Source organism: Poecilia reticulata, chromosome 7 (genome assembly GCF_904066995.2).
Source record: "Poecilia reticulata chromosome 7, P_reticulata-male-v2, whole genome shotgun sequence".
In the NCBI taxonomy this organism is placed as follows: domain Eukaryota; kingdom Metazoa; phylum Chordata; class Actinopteri; order Cyprinodontiformes; family Poeciliidae; genus Poecilia; species Poecilia reticulata.
This window is the reverse complement of record NC_088836.1, coordinates 13473317-13496054: the sequence shown is the minus strand read 5'-3', so window position 1 is coordinate 13496054 and position 22738 is coordinate 13473317. Positions and strand designations below refer to the sequence as shown.

At 38.8% G+C, this 22738-nt stretch overlaps 1 protein-coding gene across 4 annotated transcripts in view; it reads right to left on the bottom strand.

Moving 5' to 3' along the window:
- pex14 (peroxisomal biogenesis factor 14) overlaps positions 1–22738 on the bottom strand; it is a 64396-nt gene that overhangs the window by 10605 nt on the left and 31053 nt on the right. For 2 of the 4 annotated variants that reach the window (XM_008413422.3, XM_081608906.1), the window contains 4 exons: positions 19046–19171; positions 13026–13105; positions 10370–10472; positions 2313–2410 (listed from right to left, as the gene is read on the bottom strand). In XM_008413422.3, the coding sequence (XP_008411644.1) occupies positions 2313–2410; positions 10370–10472; positions 13026–13105; positions 19046–19171 (407 nt within the window). The remainder of the gene's footprint in view (positions 1–2312; positions 2411–10369; positions 10473–13025; positions 13106–19045; positions 19172–22738) is intronic. The other 2 variants (XM_008413423.2, XM_081608907.1) reach the window with 2 other exon arrangements.

Genomic DNA, 22738 nt, shown 5'->3' with positions numbered 1-22738 from the left:
ACTCACGTCCGTAATGACGTCCCCCCGGCTTTGGGGACAGAGGAGCCACACCGCAAGCGAGCGGTTTCAAGCTATGAGAAATGTTTACTTAGCAGCTGAGGAAACAGAAGTCTCCATGTGTTTTGGGTTAAAGGCACATTTCCGCGTTGAGAGGTATAATTGCTAAGCGTGGCGCACTTTAAGCAGCACAGTGGAGCGAAACCCTGAAAGCCACAAACGGTGAATGATAAGTAGCTCCCCAGCTCCAACATGTGTTTCTCATCAAACATCGCGGACCTGAAAACAATTTCCCAATTTCCCTCATGGCCTGAGACAACAGAGGGCCTCGTGCCGACTCACAAGGAAAATTTAAGATCAACACTATGACTATAAAGCAGGGTTTATGATTTGTTTAATGGGTGTTTTGATGGGAAATATACTTTTTATACACTGCTGCTGTCCAACAAGGCACTCATAGTAAATGAAGTGCACTTTTTAATCCAATCTGTGATTTAGGGATGACAAATGAAAAGGAAAGAGAAACACTGTTATTTTCTGCCGGAGGGAAACTCATTGTTTAAATTGGACTTTTGTCTGACTGTGGAAGTAGCTTCAACAGTTCAGACCAGCATGGGGTCAAATTAGATCATCTCCGCTTTCTGCCAGGCAGAGATACTCAGAACTCAGAACGGGGCAAAATGAGCTTTGATGAACGTCGTCCAGGGAAGAGATCCATACTTTTCTTCCTCATTTGTGCCGGAGCAGATGCATCCACATATGTTTTCCTGTGATATCCAGATGCTACAGTTATACACCCACGTGCTTAACAAGCTGTGGAGATAAAACATTGTCAAAGATTGTCTCTTTCAAGGCCATTTTTAGAGGCCCATGGATCATAAAGCGATTTATGAGAGGTGGTAATAAAAATCTAGCAACATTTCATCTCTACACATGTTTTAAAAACAATCACTCAGGTGGATTCACTGAAACACTTAGCATCCTCAGTAGATTTTAGAGAACGGCCTATAAAAATCAAGGCAGTATGGTTAAAGATTATGGTTTCATGATGAGATCCACCTTAGTTTTTTTTGTAGCCTCCGTTCTGATGATATACAATATAATAACCCTGGTCGGTTTGGGTACTTGTGACTCAAATAGTATGAAGGATTTTAGCACAGAAGGCCCTGAGACAGCTTGTCTCTCTCATCATCAATCTTAAACGTTAAGATTGATGATGAGAGAATCTGCAGTGTTTTGTTTATTGATGAACTGGAGGTTTTGTGAAGTTGTATCATGTTCCCGTTTTTTTTAGCCAGTTATGAGAGGTTTGATACATACTGAGTGTACTGAGAAGCTCAGTCTGAAAAAAAAGTGTTAATTCAAGACTAAATATAATCCTTGAAGTGCAGAAAACCTACAAATCTTAAAGGTTTCAAACATTCAGTTGTTTTCTGAAGCCCAAATGTATGAAAAATTGAATCTTTTGAGACATGGGCACAAAACTATATACATTTCCCCTTAAAGCTGCAGTAGGTTAATTTTACAAACAATTTGTTTTTTACTAATTTGTTGAAACTATTACTATGCCGCGACAGTATATAAGACAGAAAATCTGTGAACAAAATCTAACTTCTGCCTACTCCATCAGCAGAAATATGACGCTTGGTCAGAAACAACCAGGAGAAAAGCCATAGCGCTGTCAATCACCCTCGTGCACATGCTGCTCACATCTTCCTATATGGACGTGTTTATAAAAGTTAGATACTGAAGCTTTAAATGGGTTGCAATGTAGCATAGAGTCTTGCTAATGCTAATATGTTAAATAAATTATAAGAAAACAAACATAAAAAAGGACAGCCTGAGCCCTCTTAGTTTCCCAAAGAGCTTCAATGTAGGAAACATGGATGAGTTTAGTGAAAGTCAACATATGAAAAGGTTGGATTGCTCCAGACCCACTAAAAACAGGTTCCCCAGAATGAGACATTTAGTTAAGGAAGAGAACAACCCAAAGCTGAAGACTGGAAACACTTTAATGAGTCAGCATCCAGATGTTACCATCACTAATTTGGTGGCCGTTCAGTTACACTCTGATCCCTGAGTTTGATGTTCCATGTGAACAACATTCGCGTTCGGCAACATGCTCTTTTTTTTTTTTTTTCTTTTCCACAAATTTCTCAATTTTGGAAATCTAAATTAATATTAGAGATGTTAGCAGCTGGACTAAAGACATCTTTTATATCAGATTTTATGTGTTTGAAATCAACAAACTTTCCGACTGTAAACTCAATGATGCCTTAAATATTTGAGATGCCAAAAAATATGGCCCACTGTACCTCTCCTGCAGATAGTTCTTGAGAGAGTTCCTGGATCTTCTGCTGCTGCTGGACCAGGAGCTCCTGGATATGGACCAGGGTTTGCTGTAGCTGGGTGACTGTGGAAAAACGAGTAGAATGAGGGCGAAGACATCGGAAAAGAAATTTTATTTTCTTTAGAGAGCTTACGAGGCTTAATTTGTGTCACCGATCAAGGCCACACTCCAAGAATTGTAATCACAGCTAATACCCTGTAACTTTAGTTGTATCGTTTTGTTCTGAGGCGTCGGGGTAGAAGGTGGGAAAGGAGGGGCTTCACATAGGACGGAGGTATTAATCTCTAGTGTCTGAACTTAAATTAAATAACAGTCTCTAACCTTCCATTATCCATCCAGACACTGCCTTCTAATGCATCTTAAATCCTCAAACGATCAACAAAGAAAAAAAAAAAAACAAGGCTTTCATTTTGGAGGAGGCTGCCAGACAAAATGTCCCTCCTAATCCTAATAAATATTGTTCTTTTTCCATTGACTTTGAAGATTGAATTAGTTCAAGTGTTGGTGTTGGACGAAGGTGTATGATTTCAAATAACACCGGGCATTTTTTTTTTGTGTGTGTATGTGTGTGCGCCCCCTGCTTCCAGTCACGCATGTATTACCAAACAATGCATTAAGTTTCCCTGAGCTGATTATATTACAGAAAACCAATAAACATTCATATAAATCATGGGCGTGTAAAGTGTTAAATCAAGCCTAATAGGATTAACATCAACAGATATTGTGGTGGTCCACTGCTGAGGTTGTCAGGCCATGGTTAAAAGCCCGAGCTGTAGTCGGCTGGGCTGGATGTAAAGTACCCTCCCCTCTCACACCAACCTCTGACAAAAAGACAGAGCCACGCTTGAGAGCTGCACTTCTTTTAAAAGAGTAAACCAGAAATTTTTTTTTTTGATCTTTCAGAGAGACTAGTATCTTGTAGTGACACCTGTGTTTAAACTGGCGGAGCTGTATCAATAAGGGCGGGGAGTCGAAATGTTTCATCTATTCGGGCGTGCAGGAACAGAATACGAGTTTGAGGAGAAAAGTTGGGTTAGACCAGAGACCAAATGTGCAAATAATTAAGAGTTTCTCCCTCACGTCGCGAGCCAGAGCATTACCGACGTTTCTGGGGAAAGCAATAAAAATGAAATGGCGGTTATCCCTGCTTAAAAAGGTGTCACTATGACAGGGTGTGTGCTCTAAACCAAGAGGAGACGTATAAGTGTTTGAATTCACCACACCACAGAACGGCTTATCCAGATGTGGGGGTTGCTCTGGCAGCCTGTGAAGCAACGCCAATGAAGTACCACTGGAATCGGCTTGTACTGAGAAAAAATAAATAAATTGTTGAGCAATGAATCCTCTCAGACTTCGTGCTCAGTTTGTTGGGGCACTGCTATCGCTCCACTGTGCATTCACACGTGGGAAAACGTATCATTAAATTGCCTGGTGACACCGACAGATTATGCACAAACACCCACAATTTGACCAACAAGGACAGAGTCGTTTCAAAGTCCCTGAAAAATGTCCTCGCAGGTCTAGTCAGCACAAACTGTTATCCACACGGGTCTGAAGCGTAAAATCTTCCTAAGTTGTCTGAGTGTCTGTCAAAGTTTGTCTAACATGAATAATCCTAATTTGCCTCTTCAGTGATCCAGAAAGCTTTAGTCTGCTAGTGAGTTAGCAGAAATAAATGAATGAACTTGACCACAGCAGCGTCAGCCTGTTTTTGAGTAAAGTGCTGTTTTACTGTTTAAAAGTCTTTAGACTCCATCTAACTAGCTCTAAATTAACGGTTCTCAACGTGGGCGGTACCGTCCCCGAGGGGGCGTTCAGAGGACTGCAGGGGGCGCTGGCGGACATTTTTACAAAAGGGGGCTGCTGAGGTTCCTTTGGGGGGCGTTTGGTCTAAGGTAAACTTTACACCTTAAATGCACAACAATGCCAGTTTAGATTTTGAGCAACTTGGTAAAACTGTTTTGTGTAATATTAAACCATGTTTGGCTGCAACTGTATCGATGGCAGCTCTTCTTCTATTCAGTGTTTGTTAGCTTCTGTTAGCTTCTTGGCGCAGCTCCGTTCTCCTGCTACTGGTAGCTAAAATCACGATACCCTCACTGTGTATCCCTCTGAAAAATGAACCCATTTAAATAAAGAAATCCCTCCATGGGTTATGGATAGAGAGCGTTTATTTGGCGTTTAGACCGGTGCTGTAAGTGGTCCGGTATGAAATGGGTGTGATAGAACAACGGTCCCACAGCACTTTTAAATTTCAATAATCAGAATGCAGAAAATGTTTCCGTTGTTTTAAAATGCTTATGTCAGTCTGCCTTTTCCCCATCGATATGCCCTGCACCTTAGGGCCTTAAAAATAAAAAGACGCGCACATAGCGCAAAACTCTGAAACAGGAGAAGCGGGACATAAAACGGAGCGACGAACTAGATGTGAATGGCATAGAAACAGAGAATCCGACGGTGAACAGTGAAAAATTAACAAATGATGTGAAAAACACGACAATTAGGCAGCGCAGCAGGTGATGAGTGAAGATTATTCGTCTTATATTATTCGTCTTATAATGGATAAATGATAAAATAAATAAATCTAGCAACAGGAAAGAAACTAAAGTGGACATAGCAATAAACCAAGAGAGGATAATACTAATCAAATGAAACTAAATGGAAATGAATGAAGAACAAAATGCAAGAATAAACTAAGAAACTAAAGTAAATACAGAGGAATAAACTGGTATGGCAAGACCTTTCGAGCAATAATTAATACAGAGGACTGTATGGCAAGAATAAACAGACACTATTTCCAGATAAAAGGTAAAATAATATTGTTGAAGTGCCATGGGTTTGTTGAGACCATATCTAGTACTGAGAATAAATATATCTTACAGACCATAACAGTAAAGAACTGATCACTTATTTATGTTTTTAATTAGATTTGATATATTTATTTCATGTCAGTGTTAATGTCATGAGGCTGATGACTCCATGACACTTTCAATTTGACTCATTAGGATTTGATTAAGAACCAGATTTGTTCTTTGTAATTTCTGTCCAGTAAAACTATTAATCTATAAATCAATAGGTCTATATAAAGATATAATCCATGTTTCTGTCTCATATTTGTATGGCATTAAAAGGATCTGGAACTTTTGTTTTTCCACTGAAAGCTCTGGTTTGCACAATAAATGCCATGTGGGTGAAGTTTTATGGATGATACTCTGATGTCCCATTCTCCTGAAGGCAGCACAGAGCTGCACCACCAGAAACTGACAAACACTGAAGAGAAGAAGAGTTATGATTAATGTAGTTACAGTTCTATCCATGTTTTAATGTTGCAGAGCTCAGTCGTTTTGCAAATAGTTCAAAGTTTAAACTGGCATGTTGTACATCTTTTATCTGGTCATTTTGTGCAAGATTTAACAACTAGAAAATGGCACAAAATAAGAATATTTTTCCACTCTGACTGGCTGCTGTTAGGCCTACCAATTTTAACTTGAATGTTCATTAAATTTTTCAGACGCCTGTGAAAATAATTTCTATTCACATGACTTTTTTGTTCTCTGGGAAATTATTTTTGACGATAAATACAGAAACAAGCATAAAAATCAAAGCATCTACAATAGTGATAGTAATATTAATGGTAAAATAATAGTCAGTGCGAAGTAGCCTGCAAATTCTTTGATGGGGGGCGGTGAGGGACCTGTATAAAGGCTAGGGGGGCGCTGGCCCGAAAAAGGTTGAGAAACACTGGTCTAATCGATTAATTTGTTGCGTTGATCTGCTCAACAAACCCAAAGACACCTTTCTTATTGCCGGTTTAAGGCCTTTCTTTAACAACAAAATGACCACTTCAATCAAACAGTTCACAGCCCAACTCTTCGCTCGTCTCGTGAAAAAAATCTGGCTTCTTTTTGCTCAGATACTCGTCAAAAAATGCACGAGTTCTTCCTCTGTGATATCGCCGATTTGAAGCCAAGAATATTAATAAAGTCAACAACTTTGGCCAAGCATGAATCAGAAGGAGACAGTAGCTGCGACGTGTGAGTGCACATGTGCATGTGAGAGAATGCGAGGGGCTTGCAGCTGCTGCGAGGAGGCTGCGCATTGTGTATTCAGTAAATTATTCAGTAAATACCTCGCTATAATGTACACTACATATGTCCGGGCCTGTCTCTGTCTTTAATGGCCAGCTGGTCACCAATATGGCTCCCACCAACAAAGAGTGCCCAAACAGCCTCGCAATTCCATTACAGCCTAGCTGCGCTGAAGGAGCTCCAAGATCCATTCATTAATTGTCTGTGTGAAGTTGTAGGCAAATCATAATGCGAGTCAAGGCCCTTTACTCTTAGCCGGGGCTGGTGAGAAAGACTAATGTGGTCCCCATTCAAAAGGATACATCACCTCATTGCGCCTGGCACTAGAGAAATACATGAACTTTAACAAAAGGGGGGTTCAAGCAATTGGCAGCAGCGAAGCAGTCGGTCGCTATTACTCAGTGCAGCGATGAGAGAGAAAGCAAGAGGGAGAGGAAGACAAAGGGGAAGCAGGGGGGAGAAAACTCTCAGTGTAATTGCAACCCCTCTCCCCAACTGTTAACTACAACAGTCATTAACTACGATAGCAGCTTGGCTACTGCAGTCATAGCAAATTAGTTCTACACGCTGGCTGAAGAAAAGACCAATGCGTTTTTTTTTTTTCTCTTTTCATTGGAGTCTCACTTTCTCGCTGGCAAAACATGAGAACACTCCATTCCCTGTAATCCTGCCCTCGCTGACAAACTGAGTAGGGCGTTCCATTTTGGCAAATCTCCAAAAACCGATAAGTAGTAGCAAGAATGGGCAGTGAAATAGCCAGGGGAAATGTGTTTGCATAGTTGGGAGAAAATGGCCATAAAACAGCACATATTTGTTAATCAGATTCAGGGAGACACACCTTGCACGCCATCTCACACAATTCCTGCCCCTCCGCCTTCCTAGAGCAGCCAGGAAACAATAGAACGGGTGTGACCGAATAAAACGATAACAGCCATATTTTCAACTGTGGTTTTTTTTTTTTTTCCCTTTTTTCACATGAGATGGAAACGCAAATTCTACATTTGTTTTCATCTGAAGTTCAAGGGAATGTCCACCACATGTCTAAACAAATATCTGTTGGAAGTCCAAGGAAGTTTCCCACACGAGGGTACAAAGATAACATACAAAACACTGGTTGCTATGGAAATTTAAATGTGGTTGATTTTTTTTATATCCATCTAAAAGATTACTACTGACAAATTATGACTGTATGTCTCCTATCCCAACATTTCTCTGTGTCCTATACTGAGTCTGTTAGCACTTTGCAAACATCTAAACTATCCACCGCGTCTTCACATTTTGCTCCTAGACCATCTTGGTATTATTTTGGGTTGGTCTTCATTGTTCACTTTTGTAAGGTGTTCAAATGGACTTTCTTTATATTCCTTAAGGACAGCCACTTCTGTTCCAAATCACCTTTTTAGAGCCAACAATAGTGTATTTGTGCTTCACTCCGCACAATATACTGAATTTTGTTTTAGGTTTGGGCAGATAATTTATGAACAAGATGCCAAAGTCAAAAGAGAAACCATCAGAAAGTTTGAAGAGCTAATTGTTCAAGATCACTTTAAATTATTGTTAAATTACATCAACGTCTAGGCCCCTGAAGGCAAAATATAAAAAGAAAAATCAGCTGAGGTTTAAAGAAAGCATCTGCACTGTAATGTATTGCAGCTAATGTATCCTGAGGCCTCATCTCCCCACACTGGCCATAAATCTTGAACAACAAACCAACGAGGAAAACCAGAATGCTTCAATTTACCGAGTCCTGTCCATCACCTACACATTCAAATGCATATGTGGGATTGTTAAGAACCATCCATTCATTTAACGTCACCAACACCATGACTAGTCAGCTATTTTGCTGAAAACAAAATACCCAATGTTCTTTCCCCCCCCCATTTTTTCCTTCATATAACAAAAACAACAAAAACACAGCTACACGTCTACATGTGCACAGTTTGCTTACCTTTCATTTCCTCCACAATTTATGAATTTACACCTAATGTCTGTATACTGTGAGTGTGTAAAACTGAACTGAAATTCTTTTTCATACAGTCTGCATACAGTTTTGGTAAATAAAGCTGATTATAATACTTGTAAATATGCAACGGGGTCAGTAGCCATTGCTAGAAGTCGTTGGGAGAGAGGCAAAGTACATCCTAGACAGTTTGCCAGTTTATGACATGCAGCATTACATTCTTTTCCCAAATCTCATTATCTAAGAAATGAATGACTAAAATCGAGTCAACTTTATTGATCCCAAAAGGAAAATAGGCTCGGTTGACCGACTCTTTCTTGCTAGATCAGACTGACCAGGCTTTCCAAACCTTAACATCTTGTTGAGTAATCTGTCATATTAAATTTCATTGTGCTATGGATATATTTTATTGCCTATGTCGAGGTAAACCAAAGTTCTAAAAAAAATTAAAGGTTTAAAACCACTAAAATTGTCTGCCAGACTGTCCTTATAGACTAATGTTCTTTAATGGGATATCACAGAAAATGTGGGAGATTTTTCCAGCTGCATGGAGCTCCAAAGTACTTAGGGCTGCCACTTATACTGCTGCTGAGCCGGATGAAAGAGGGATTCAGGCTTTTATTTTACCTAAGGAAAAAGAATCTGGCTGTTTGGATATCTTCCTGTCCCACCCAAAAACCACTGACATTCGTGAGTTTCGAGCTAGCAGATCTGTCTGTACTTTGTTAGACCAGCAAAAGACAAACAGTCTAATCACTCAACAAAAGAACCACTGGAGTTCTACTAGATTCACCAGATTATTCCATGCTTTGTTTAGGTCTATGTATCAAAATTAAAATGTGAAAAAGTTAGTCTTAAAGGTAACATTATTGTAATTTAACAATACATATTTAGATACATAAATACACATTAGGAAAAAACACCTTTGTGTAAGTTTGTGCAACATTAATGTCGAGCCATGCCTATTTATCTGCATTATCAAAATCCTGAGCTTGACTGTGATGTTGAAAAGCCGTAGTTTGATGAAGTTTCAGTTGTGTGACCATGCACGCCTAATTTGTTCAGTCAATATACTGTTTTAAACATTAAACAAACCATTTTCCCTCACAACAGAGTAACAAGGAAGGCCATTCTAGTGCTGTCACGGCACTGAACTTAAGCGTGCTTTGACTATCTTCAAAGGTTTTGCATAAATGAAACAAGATATTGCCATGACAATTGAAACACAAAAACAGTCTCCGCCTGCCTGAGACAGTTTTGCTTCTAAACTGCCTAAATGAACCGGGGACCGGTATGAATCACGTGAAAACACACTTCAGCTCAACACTACCGTTAACAAGACCTAAGTTTCTCAGAGTGCATCTCTCATTTACGCCTCCCTGGATTTTTAATTATACTGACAAAGAGCTGGAAAAGCAGTTCTCTCCCCTCATCTCTCTCCCCCCCTGTCTGACAGCCAGGTTGAGATTCCTCACCTGTCCAACACGGGAGCCGCACCTGTCACCGTGCACTTAATCACACTGAGGCCAGTGCTGAGCCCAGATACCACACAGTGCCGAGCTGTACACACAAATCCCGGGAAAAAAAAGCAAACACACACACACAAAATTAAAATGAACTTTCAGCCCACCTACAGGGGAGAGGGTGGCTGACAATGATGGCGACGGAGGTTTCGGATGGGGGGTGAGGTTGCTGCGAAGACGGGGCGGCGGGTGGGTGGTGAATGAAGGGGGGTTGGAGGGGTTGAGAAAAGTTGTCATTTCCCAACTCCTCATTAATATTCCGAGGTTAAGAGCTTTTCAGCGAAACGTAATTAATTGAGCCCGAGCCTGACAGTAAACAAGCAATTTCAAATTAAAGCGAAATGACAGCGGCGTCATTTGTTAAAAACGTGCGGGGCCCCCCGATTTTGGCGACAGATAAATGAGGGAAAATGTTAAGGAGGGAGAAAGTGATGAAGATATTAATCTTCACCTGTCTGTGTCAGCGTGCCACTCATTGCTGCAATGTTGCTTTCCATCCTCTGCAGATGCTTCTTGTCCTCTCGGCTCCCCATAATGAGGGGAAGGATGTATTTCTGCAATTAAAAGCATGGCACAAGATTACACTTCTCTCTGGTGGAAAGCAGAAGAAAGATGAGAAAAAAGACAAGGCCACCTCCATATGCTAGGTCAAAGAAGGCTTTGCTGATTGGATACAAAGCTGGTTGTCAAAGCTGCTATGTAACTTTGTGTGTTTTTCAACAGCAAAGAGTCAGAGCTGCTGTTAATGGTTGTTAATGAAGGTGGTTACATACATTTATTGTTCCAATCGTTAGTAAGTTTGAGCATCAATCAGCAACCTTAATAGATGATTATTCAATTAAGTAATTTGATAGGCAAATGAATAAAAAGGAAAATGGTTACAAATGGTGTATGAGTATCTTTCATCGCATGTCTGGAAAAACATATTGATGGAAATTGGTAACCAATATCAAGACGATCATTTCTCTGCAGCAGCAAACAAAAATGAATAATATCAATGTTGAATAGGCACAAGAAGGCATTTGTTAACCACTGTGAGGCCAACATTGTCTTATTTCTCCATTGAATCTGTTAACTCCTGAATGTTCATACTATCTAGGGCTTACAAAGGTACTTGTGTGCCCTAAACTTTAAGCCAGGCACAACCATATGGGTTCTAATCTAATTTTTAGTATCAGATCAAAACAAAGTAGAGCAAAAATGCAATGAAAAAAATAGACAAATAAAAATCTGCATTTGCATTTAGTCCTCCCTGAGTCAATTTTATTAGTGGAAACACATTTCAAACACATTTCATTGCGATCATAGCTGCAAGTTTTAAGTTTAGGCCAAAAGTTAAAAATTTATTTTTTGATGTGTCCCCTGTAAATCTGCAAACCCTACTTCTTGTAGCTTTTTTTTATTTAACAATTTCTTTTTTATTGCTACTGCTGTATGAAGGGCAACCTGTTGACAGCATGAATAATACTCATCTTGGTAACTGATTTCTGCAGCTTCCCCAGAGAAACTACAGACCACTTGGCTGCTTCCAATAAAGTTCTTTCTTCCTGGCATCTCGCTTTGACCAGATATCCTTGTCGATTAGTAGTTCTGTTAAACTCTCTCCTTTTCCTGATGATGAATTAAACAATGTTCCATGAGACGATCAAAGTCTGAAACATTGTTTTCTGAGCCGACCCCGATTTAAAAGCTCTATAACTTTCTCCCTGGTCTTTGTAATGCCATTTATTTACTGACAAACAAACCTTTGAGGCCTTCAGAGGACAACTAATTTATGTTGAAATGAAATTATTCATAGACTATTTGGAAACCAGGTGGCTTCTGAAGAGAATTGGTTGCACTAGATTTTATTTAGGGGCATTAGTATAAGGAGAAAATGCAAACACAACAAAAATGTTCTGATTTTAGGTTGCGAAAACTGCTTAAAACCCATTTAGTATGTTTCTTCCACTTGACAATTATGCATCATTTTGTGTTGATCTGACAAGAGAGAATCTCTGTAAAATACATTGAAGTGTAATTGTAACGTAAAAAACTAAATGTGAAAACAAGATACAAAAGAGGTACGGATACTTTTGCAAAGCAATTCACACTCTTAGTGGAGGAAAAAGAATAACTCCCAGTTTCAGACCCTTTGCCGGGTTTTCTCTCCAACTCAAGAGGCAAGATGCCACACCGGTGCAAGTAATAAACACTTTTTCGAGAAAAAAAAAAAAAGATTAAAAAGGTGTCAACACATGGTAATTAATGAGTGGGTTGCTGTGAGTGTGGTGTTTACAAGGCAGACCATAACATAAATAAAGTCTGCGCAGAATCTTGGACATATGGTGCGACTGGCGCTACACTACAGTGACATGACAGCAACCTGTGCCATCCCACCAGGGATTCCCACCTACCAAACAAGGGAAGAATTTCTCCATGTCGGAATCTGTGGGCTGGGACTGTGTGTGCTTTTTTGCCTGAAGACACAGAAGATCAGGAATGTGCTCATGCAGCCTTATGAAACTACTCTCTCTGCGGGGAGAGTAAACAATAGCAAAAAGGCGTCTAAAGAAAACCTCGCTGCATGTGCTATCTTATGTCCTCCGTTTCTCTCTCCAATATGCACAAAGTGGAGTTGCCTGTCATTTAGGTCAGAAACTACTGGTAGGGCTCCTGGCCTTTTTTAAAACTAGACTAATGGTTTCCACATGTCATTTAGAGTACAACCAACAAGCACTGTGGGATTAGTGTCACTGTGGACAAGGAACCTCATGAGCTCATGTTCAAGCCCAATAAAAATCAGGGGGTTTATTTTAGTCTGTAATATGTCCAAAAAAACAAGTTCTGTGCTGCGCTGGCAAATACACTTTTCAAAGGAAAAATAAGAGGATAGAATGAGATCATGCTCTGACGTCAAGTATGGTTACTTCAAAAACAAGACCGGAGTGACGCTGCGTGCTGCAGTGGCGCCTTCAGTTTGTCATAGACTGATGTGAACACATTTCAATGCAATATGAAGGAGAGGAGATACATGCAGCGTGGAGCCTGCTAATATGTTTGTCGAGCTTTTACTGTGATATGAAAATTCAGGAAGGAAACGGCCATTATGCTGTGGTGGGACTTGCCTTGTAAAGCTGATGAAAGCCAAATGCGATGCCAACCATAATGATGGTGAGCGCTCCATAGTCTCTCCATCTGTAGCCTGCTGGAAATAAAATAAAAAATGTAAAAAAAAAAAAAAAAAAAGAAAAAAAGAGAGATTAAACACTGATCTTTAGACACAACAAACTATATTATATCCGAAATATAAGGACATATATAAAGTAATGATACTACACTAGTATTTTATGAGCAACAACCAGGAAAAATATTTTCACATGGAAAGAAATTACATTTTTGCATTTTGTCACATTGGATCCACAAACTGATCTACATGAATGGCATGTTGTTTTCTACATTTCTGCAGTTTAATCCTAGCATATATGCATGAGCTTTATGTGTTTTATGAATACGTCGGAGGTTTGCAGGAACATTAGTGAACAAATGGCATCATGACAACCAACAAACCCAGCAGACAGGTCAGGAATAAAGTTTAAAGTAGATATAGGTAATAAAATGATCTTCAAAGTGTTCGACATGTCACAGAGCTCTGTTCCATCCACTATTTGAATATGGCATCTCTGAAAAACTACCAAGATATAGTAGTCTATCTAACTTAGGGCAAGGGGAGCATTAATCAGACAAGCAGTCAAGAGACTGTGCACAAATCCATGGCTCAAGTGTGAGAATCTGTCTACTGGAATTAGTTGTGAGATCGAGTCTGTATGGAGGAGTTATAAGAAGCAAGTGAAAAGAAGAAATTTGTGGAAGAAGGATCTCTGGTCGGACAAAACCAAAAGTTAGCTTTTGCATTCAAAGATCAGTTTGCTAATCTGTGGAATGCTGCAAATGGCCCTGAAAATACATTTACACAGGAAAACATGGTTGAGGCAGAATAATGCTGATGATGATGCTCTTCCTTCCTTCTGTCGGAAGAAAGAAGCTGGTCAGAGATGATGGATGTAAAGTCTGTTAGCGAGTGGAAAAGACTTAGCACTGGAGCATAGGATTACCTTCCATTAGCACAACAACCATAAGTAAATAGCAGAGGTGTGCCCGATCGATCGGTCACTGAACATAATCGGCCGATTTTCGTGAAAAAGTGCATGATCAGTAACCGGCGATCATTGGCTCTTGTTGTCGATACCGATCACCTGCTTCTCATTTCGCAGCCTGCCCGTGCAGCTGGTCTCCTCTTTCCTTCACACGGCGCAAACGCGCAGCAACAAATTCTAAGCTATGTGGAACTATAACGCACTGAGTGAATGGGGAAGTTTGCGTGTTGCGGCGAAAAATTGAAGCACGTCAAAATGCATCAACACAACGAAGCTAATACGACATAAAAACAATGCCATACTTAACGGAGTTTGGCTACATCGAGGCTCACTGCAGTAAAAAAGACATATGGAGGATCAGATAGCAGGTAAAGCAGCGCACAGCTACAAACACTCACCCAGATTAGCATGACGGTCAGAAAGCTAAACAAATAACCCGCAAAATTATTTAAGTCTTCGAGCTGCGATGTAAGACGCTGGTTCTGCTCTTGCCGTTGAACCTCTGCTATGCGCTACAGGTAGTAATATTTCACAGACGGAGCGCAGCTTCTGTTCCACCTGGTAGTGACTCTCACACCGAGCCTCTGCTTAAAGCTGCAGCATCTAACTTAAAAGAATACATTTTACATACGTATTAAAACTTTCGCTGTCCTAACATGAGACAGATAAACTCTGAAAAAATAATCGATCTTCTCCCTGCTCTGCATATCAGCCAATCAGAACTAGCAGTAATCAGCTAGCCGCCATGCTATCAGGAAATTTTCCATTCAGTAACTCTGGATTGTTTATTGTAATGAATCATCCTGTATTTGCCTTTGAATGTTAAGTTTTATACTTGAATTTTATTGGCATCAGTGTGTTAAAGATAGTATTACCGATAGCAGTACAATTTGCACAACGCCTGTTTTGTTTAGTTTTCTTCTTGGAAAAAGTTATTAAAAACAAGTTTTTGTCTAAATTAAGGTGAATTCGTGGTTCCTTTTTCAACATAATGTAATCGGTAGTGTTTATGATAAAAAAAAAAATTATTATGTGATCGGTATCGGTGATCGGTATCGGTGAGTGGCCCTCATGGCCCTCGGTATCGGCAGGAAAAAACCTGATCGGCACATCTCTAGTAAATAGCCAAAGCTACCACGGGTTGGTTTAGATCAAAGAACATTCATGTGAGAATGGCCCAAAGTCTAGACAAAAATTCTATGAGAATCTGTGGGAAGACATGAAAGTTGATTTTATCAGATGCTCTCAAACCAATCTGATTGAACTTAAGCTTTTTTCTGTTTTTTGCAAAGGTAGGTGGGCAAAAATGTCAATACCAAGATGTATAAAGCTGATACCGACGTACTCCAAAAGACTTCAGTTGTAGCCAAAAAAAGTGATTCTACAAAGTACTGACAAAGTATCCTCCTACATTTATTTGCTGTTTTTTCTTGGACTATAAATTAAAATCCTTATCAAACTCAATAAGGACTGAATGACTGAAAAAGTCACCATCACCAAATAATAGAAAAGATTTGCAGCATGATTAAATGGAGTATTTGATAAACTGTAGTGATTAGAATGAAATATATATTTTTTAAGTATAAACAGTATTTGCACAGAAAGCACCTAAGATGAACAAAAACATAAAAGAGTGTTTCTGTGCATTTTGAAGCTGACTGTCTTACTGAGTGACAGATGATGTGAAAGTGTGTCATTGTGCAAGCTGTCATCTGGGTAGGCCAACTGCCTGTCAAGGTGGAAATTCCCCACTTAAGAGAGGCATTCAACTGAAAATGTCACTAAACAACACGTCTGGAGGAAGCATGCGAGTTTTTCTTTTATTTACGCCAGCGAGGGAAAAATGAATACAAATTATTTGAGGCTAACCCCACTTGAAGCACACCATTGATATTCTATTACAAGTCTGATTTCACCTAATGGGTTATGTGGTGCATGTTTACTGGCTTGAAGTGAGTAAACTACATTGATCTTTTTGCCTTAGCACTTGTGATTTTACATGCAAATAAAACGGAGGACCCTCTCAGGCTGAAATGTATGGTATATTTCCAGGGTGAATGTCGTTTTATTTTCCTGCCTCAAGGGCATTTTTCACTGCTGCAGCACCACTCGGTGAACCTCTAACCTTTCCCCATTGAATTTTTTTTTTTTTTTAAATCATCCATATGATAACCATATAAATTTGGGTCTTCATCAGCATTAAAGCTGGGATAGACTGTCAGCCATCCCAGAATGCCAGGCTTATGAAAGGCCTGAAAGTCCTTGGGATGGGTTGTTGACCCTGATGATGCCCGAATGCATCACCAGGGCTCACCCATTGCTCTTACCCCCCTCTGCTTTAGGGCTTTTCATTCTTCCTTTGTCTTTCCCCCTTTCTTTCCCACTTCCACACTGCCACCTTCCTCTTTTTTATTTGGTCACTTAGTCTGTGAAACCGTGGACTCCATCCCCCGTTTTTCCAATCTCCTCTCAAATTTATTGGGTTCAGTGGAGGCCTTCCTGTCCTTCTACTGTGTGGAAATAGAGATCAGAGTATCCATTACTGCGACAGAGATGGATGCGGGTCCCTGTGCACCGTCCCCATAAGAAGGACATCAGAGGCAGGTAGCCCCCTCTTTTGAGCATGACCCCCCATACAAGACGACCAGCTCTCACCTCATTATGCAGCTCCCTTATAGCCGTTTTGATATAAAACCCCCCTACTACGGACGGAGAGCTGCGAGTCTCCCTAACTACATGGCCATCCCATCAACATCACTTTCATTACAAAACATGAGATGCCGGGGAGTCAAGGACAGTGTGGTAATAAATGAGGGTGGAATACATCTGGAATCATTGTCATATGGGTTAAGCATTATGCGGACTTCATTCTGCATTGGGAAATCAGTGGACAGAGGATTCACAACCTCCTGAAGTAATAAAGATACAGGTTGTGGTGTAGGGTCTTGCCAGGCTGGGACCCCAGCAGAAATGGAACGCTGTGCAACGCCATAAGCTTCATATGTGCGCTGTTATGTTCTATTTGTCTTTAAAATTGGGGTAAATGAATTAACTACATAACTTCAGTATATAAATTAAAGACGAATGGGACATCTGTAACAGCAAATGAGCAGAAGGAAAAAAACTAATAAGTTTTGTAACTTGTTTGGGACAAAGACAAGTTGATTTAGTTGAAATAAAGTGTACCTAAATATGAAAGTCACAAACAAGACAGAGAGTTTTTAACTAGTTATAAGTTGGTTATGGTCCAGTTGCAATGAGCCAGGCATTCTTAGGACAGCAGAGCTGTTCAAAGTTAAACAGGTTAGTTAATCCGATTCATCTGGCCAGGAGTAAAGAGTAAGATGAAATCTGGTGCACAAGCACACAAAAAAGTGGTGCAGTTTCCTTACAGTGTGAAATGCAAATAGACTACCTATTGAATTAAAGAGAGCAAGTGATATTCCCTGTTTTTAACTGGAAATAGACCACTATTATTCATACCCCTTGTAGAGTTTGTTTAAAAATTCTTCTCATCCAACCAAGAAGGTTGCGTCTGATTAGAAACTAGACAGGCATCAAGTGATAAAACACTAAAAATTTAGTATTAATGCTGAATAAAATTGTATTTAAAAAAAATTGCATATCAAAAATTATTAATACTCTTCCCAAAAATAAATGCAAAATCCTCTTTGCCATCACCCTAATATTTAGTTCAACAGATTCAGTCAGGCCTTTTGTTGGGCCTCTCCGAAGCATTAATGCCGCTTCTAGTCAGAACAAACATGTTGGTGAAATGTCAAATTTATGTTAAAGCTAAATCTGCTAGCAGTATGAACAATTTTGGTCTTCATTTCAGATTAATTAAATTCTCTTCAGCCACAGCAGCAAGTCATTCAATCTTGCTCTGCTTCTTTTCTCCTGTACTGCAGCATCTGTCTAACGTACATACAGCAACAGGGTGGCAGCCTCACTGACTCGCTTATGGCAAGACATTGTAACATTTAGTAGTCTGGGACAACATTTAAAGAAAAAAAACAAACAATCTAGTGCAATTCCTTCTACTTAAAATCAATATTCAAATATCCAGAATGGAGTTCTTGTCCATTGGAACAAGCTGTTCCAATATACTTGGAACAGCTTGTTCAAATAGCATTCTGAGACGTTACATTTCCAATTTGTGTGCGCTGGGATGGCAGGTGCACTGTTCAACAAGTACTTTGTTCCTCTCCACAATGAAGATTGTGCAGAGAAGATCTTTAATTCTTACAAGAGGAAACAGCCACTACAGAGACAATCAAGTCAAATGGGAGTCAGAAATAGGTGAGGTTTTGATAAAATGCTAAAACAGCCTACCACACTTCCATCCTACTCATGCAGAGCAGCGATAGCATGCAAAACAAGCAGCTGTTGTAACAGCGTGGTATCGTCCAGGAGGTTTGGTTCGCTGTCAAAAGAAGTGTAGTCTGAAGGTAATCTAAACCAAATGGTGTATTTTTATTTTTTTTTTCCGTTTTTCCTACATAATAGTCCCTTGTGCAATACTAATGTGAGAAGGTTGGCAAAAGTACAGACAAACTAAATATTTTGATGTACGGTAAATTATGTTTTTTTTTTTTTGACTAATTTTCTGTTGATTCCTAAGACCGTATAATGAATCAAAAATAAATAAATAAGAGAAGTGAAGAGCAAAAGAAATTTCAGGCTTAGAAAAAGTATCTTCAGCGGACTACATTCATAGGTAAAAAAATCAATAGAATCAGTTGATCTTCTTCTGCAGGGTGTCCAAGTACAGTCCTGGAGAGATATCAGCCTGCAACTTTTAGATTAATTATTTTTAGAGATGAAGAAGTGAATGCTTGCGATGGGATTCAGGTGTGTTGTAGAAGGTAGGCATCTAAAAATTGAGAGTCGCTCTCGAGGACTGGACTTGAGCATCTCTGATTAACTTTATGCTAAATTGTTAGCCAATAGTTCATAGGGGGGAAAAATGGCCTAGAGGACGTACTTACTGGGTGGCACAGGAGTTAGCTGAGCTGCATAAGGTGGAGTCGGGAGTCCCACAGGGCCCAAAGGCAGGACTTCCTCTGTGCTGTCAGAGCGCTGGATGGCCAACTCCACCTCTTCATCAGTGAGTCCTGAAATGAACACGAATGAAACCCTTGAAGACATTCGAAGCACGCTCAACGTCTGCACATTAAGGCGAAAAAACCAAATGGCTCCTTTGCTAAAATAATCTAACTTTATATACTTCCCAAGCTTCCAACAAATCTTTTAAGTACAATTCAGAGAGTATTTCAAATCTCCTCCAATTGAACCTGCCCTGCTTCTCAAAAATGCGTTTTCATTTTATAATTCAGAGAGACCATCGAGACTTTTAGGGACATCCATCAAAGGAAGTGCAGAAAGGTTCACACAATGAAATCTGAACCTCTGCTACCCTATTAACTGCCACCAAAGGCAAAGAAAATAAGAGTCTGTCCATTTCTTCAGTTATATTTCCCATGTGGAGATTTCATACACCCCAGACAGCGAAAATGCATTATTTTAATTTCTTCATTGTAATGTAAATGTATTACATAATTTTGCAAATGCCAATATAATTTAATCTTCAGATATTTTTAATGATTTTAGTGATGATTAAATTGCAAAGGGCTCCCAGATGGAGAATCAGAGGGGAGGAGGAGGAGGAAAAAAAAATCTAATATGAACATTTCCTTTTGTGGCAAGAAAGGATTTTATTTCAGCTACCATATGCTGCCATTGCTGTGGGTCTCATCATTTAATGAGTATCTCGGTCTAAACAAAGGGAAATAATTACGCAACTTATGATAAAACTATATTAAAAACAACGTTAACACATTTATAATAAAACAATTAAAAGGAAAGCTAGAGACAACAAGCAAGAACTAGGCCTGGTTCCAAAATATTGAATCATATTTAATTCGTAATAAGAACAATAAAACAAATCTGTGCAGTCCTTCTTGACTTAGCTTAAAAGGGTCTGAGTAATGGGTAGCTTCAAATTTTTTTTTCTGTTTAATAAAGAATGGAGTGATTTCTTAAAGTAGTCTTTGATGATTTAGAGAATCGACACTTCTTTCTTCATCCACTGTAAGCAAATGCAAAGGAGTCAGATGCAATTTTCTTTTTTACAATTGACTGAGATTTTAATATCCTTTACTACAAAAAACTACTTTTTTTTACCTATTTACATTCTTTTTTCGTTGTTTATTCTTAAAAGACTAACATGTAAATGAGCTATAATAAAGAAAAATTTTGAGAACTTGCATTTCAATGCATTTGTTTTATTTTTGCCATCAACAAAGAATATCAGTTTTTGTTCTGATCTCCTGTAATGCTCAGAGATTTTAGTTTAAAATACACAATACACTTCATCCAAAGCACATATAACATTTTATGACATGTTCAATTTTTAAAAATAAAAGATTGTTTCAAATAAACATTCAAATAATGTCTAATGTTCACGCTTATTTTATTTTTTCAAATAAAAAATAAGCGTGTAGTATATTCAATTCTCACCTTATAGGTCCAGGGAACATTAAAGATTTATAAAAATAGTGACTTGATATATGTTGATATTGACTGATATGAAAATGCTATTGTGATAGGATTTCTTTCCATATTTCCCAGCTCTCGAGTATTAATTCATGAATAAATATAGTAATATAAATTCATATCTTTAGAAACAAGAAAGCTGTAGTGAATAAAATCATGTTGGATCAAAACATCTGTGCTGTTGAGAAAAATTGCCCCTGTGGCAACAAGAAATGTTCTCAAACATATATGTGGGATTGATGGAGAGGATGAAATTATAATTGGGGAATATGTTCAATTCTTATTGTCTTACTCAATCAGAATTATTCTTGAGGAACAAGTACATTTCATAAATCTCCTAAAACAATTCTAATTATTTTCTTCAAGAACATTTGTTGTGCGACTTTAAAAACCCAAAGCAAAATATATTATTATTCAGTTTAACAGTATTGAATAAATTACTTATTTACTAATCAATTTCTCCAATGAGAATATCTGTTAATAAATCCAAATTGTTCTCAGTGTCAGATTAGTCAGAATATTGGGTTTAATTTTAAATTTAAAAAAGTTAAATAAAAAGGTTTTTATCTTCTTTTTGTACCAACAAACAAAAATGCACAAAATCAATTCGCTTCATAAATCTCCAAAACAACTTACGCCAATAAATGATCTCTGGTCACCTATTAAAATTCACACAGGACTGACCATGAAAACTGTTGGATAACTAAATGAAAATCTTGGCAAGGCTGCAGTTTACAGCAGGTCTTTAGTGCCAGGAAGTGGTGCAAGTCATGTGCTGAGTTTGTGTAGAGAGACTGCACAGTCAAATAAGCAATAATGTGTCCCTGGACTCCCGATTCATCTGACCACAGCAGACTGCATGGTGACAGACTATTGAGTGAGATCTCAGTTTACCCAAATAAAGGGAAGAAATAGCATAAAAGACCATCAGTTTCTCCTTGAAACGTAAGGTCTTTTTTTTTTAAACTGCATTTGGGCCGCTACTGAGATTAATATATGTACATTTTAATAGCCGTCGCCATCTTTGATGTTCGCATAGCAGTTTTATGAAGTATATAATCTAAAAGATGGAAATTCCTGTTTTCAAGTTAAACTACAGCTCGCTAAATTGGTTGTAGGCTCTGATCTGCCTATTTGCTGAGAGGAGGACCACAACAAATAAAAGAAGCCTTAGATCCAGAAGAAAAAGGAACGAGGTGAAAGTGAGTTTTACATATAAAAGGAAAAGACAAAAAAGGGATTGGGGATTTATTATGGGTTCCAAAACCTGTGGAATGACCCCTGGACCCCCATTTCAGATCGACCTGTGGGGAGATGAATTTTTAAGACATAAATTATACCTAATGACGACACCATAAAAAAAAAAAAAACAATAATGGAAAGCTATTCTGTATTTCATTATACTGTATTATTTGCTGCACCTGATACACGTAGTGCCTGTTTATGAGTCACCGTATTAGCAGATGCTCTGCCAAAGCATTTGCTTTGACCTTGCCATTCTCATTGGGGCATGAAATTACGGTGCTGGCACCTCGATATTACAGCTATAAATACTGTAAACTGCATATCTGGGCAACGTTTTCTATTGTCTTTCAACATAAACCTGATCGGTATTTATTTAAAGGAAAACCCATTGCTCGTCAGGTTATTTACAGCTCTATTTTCAGTGGCTCATATTCCCTGGGCATCTTTTAAGGGCAAAGAGGCAGCAAGGCTCTAACGTTAAATCTATTTCTCCGATTTTGGCACTTCTAGGGTTTATGGGTCAGGACCCAGCTCGGACAGCCAATTATAAAAGTTGCTTACTAAAATATTTTGTGCAATAAAAGGTGAATGCCTTTGTTGCTGCCCTCCAAGTCTTGGAGCATGAATTTGCCCTTGAGTGAGAATTACTTGCATTTTGAATATCATATTTAAAAAAAAATAAAAAAATAGGTATGGCAGTGGGGGTCATAAATAGATGGAGGTCAATGGGTTATTAAAGAAAACTTCAGCCAGTTTCTCACGTTGCCGTGACGAGGGGGATTATACAAGTCGTTTGGTTCTGTAGAACCGCTTGAAAATGCCAAGCCCTAAATAATGACCACTCTCATAGAGTATTCATTTATGTATTAAAAATATGACTC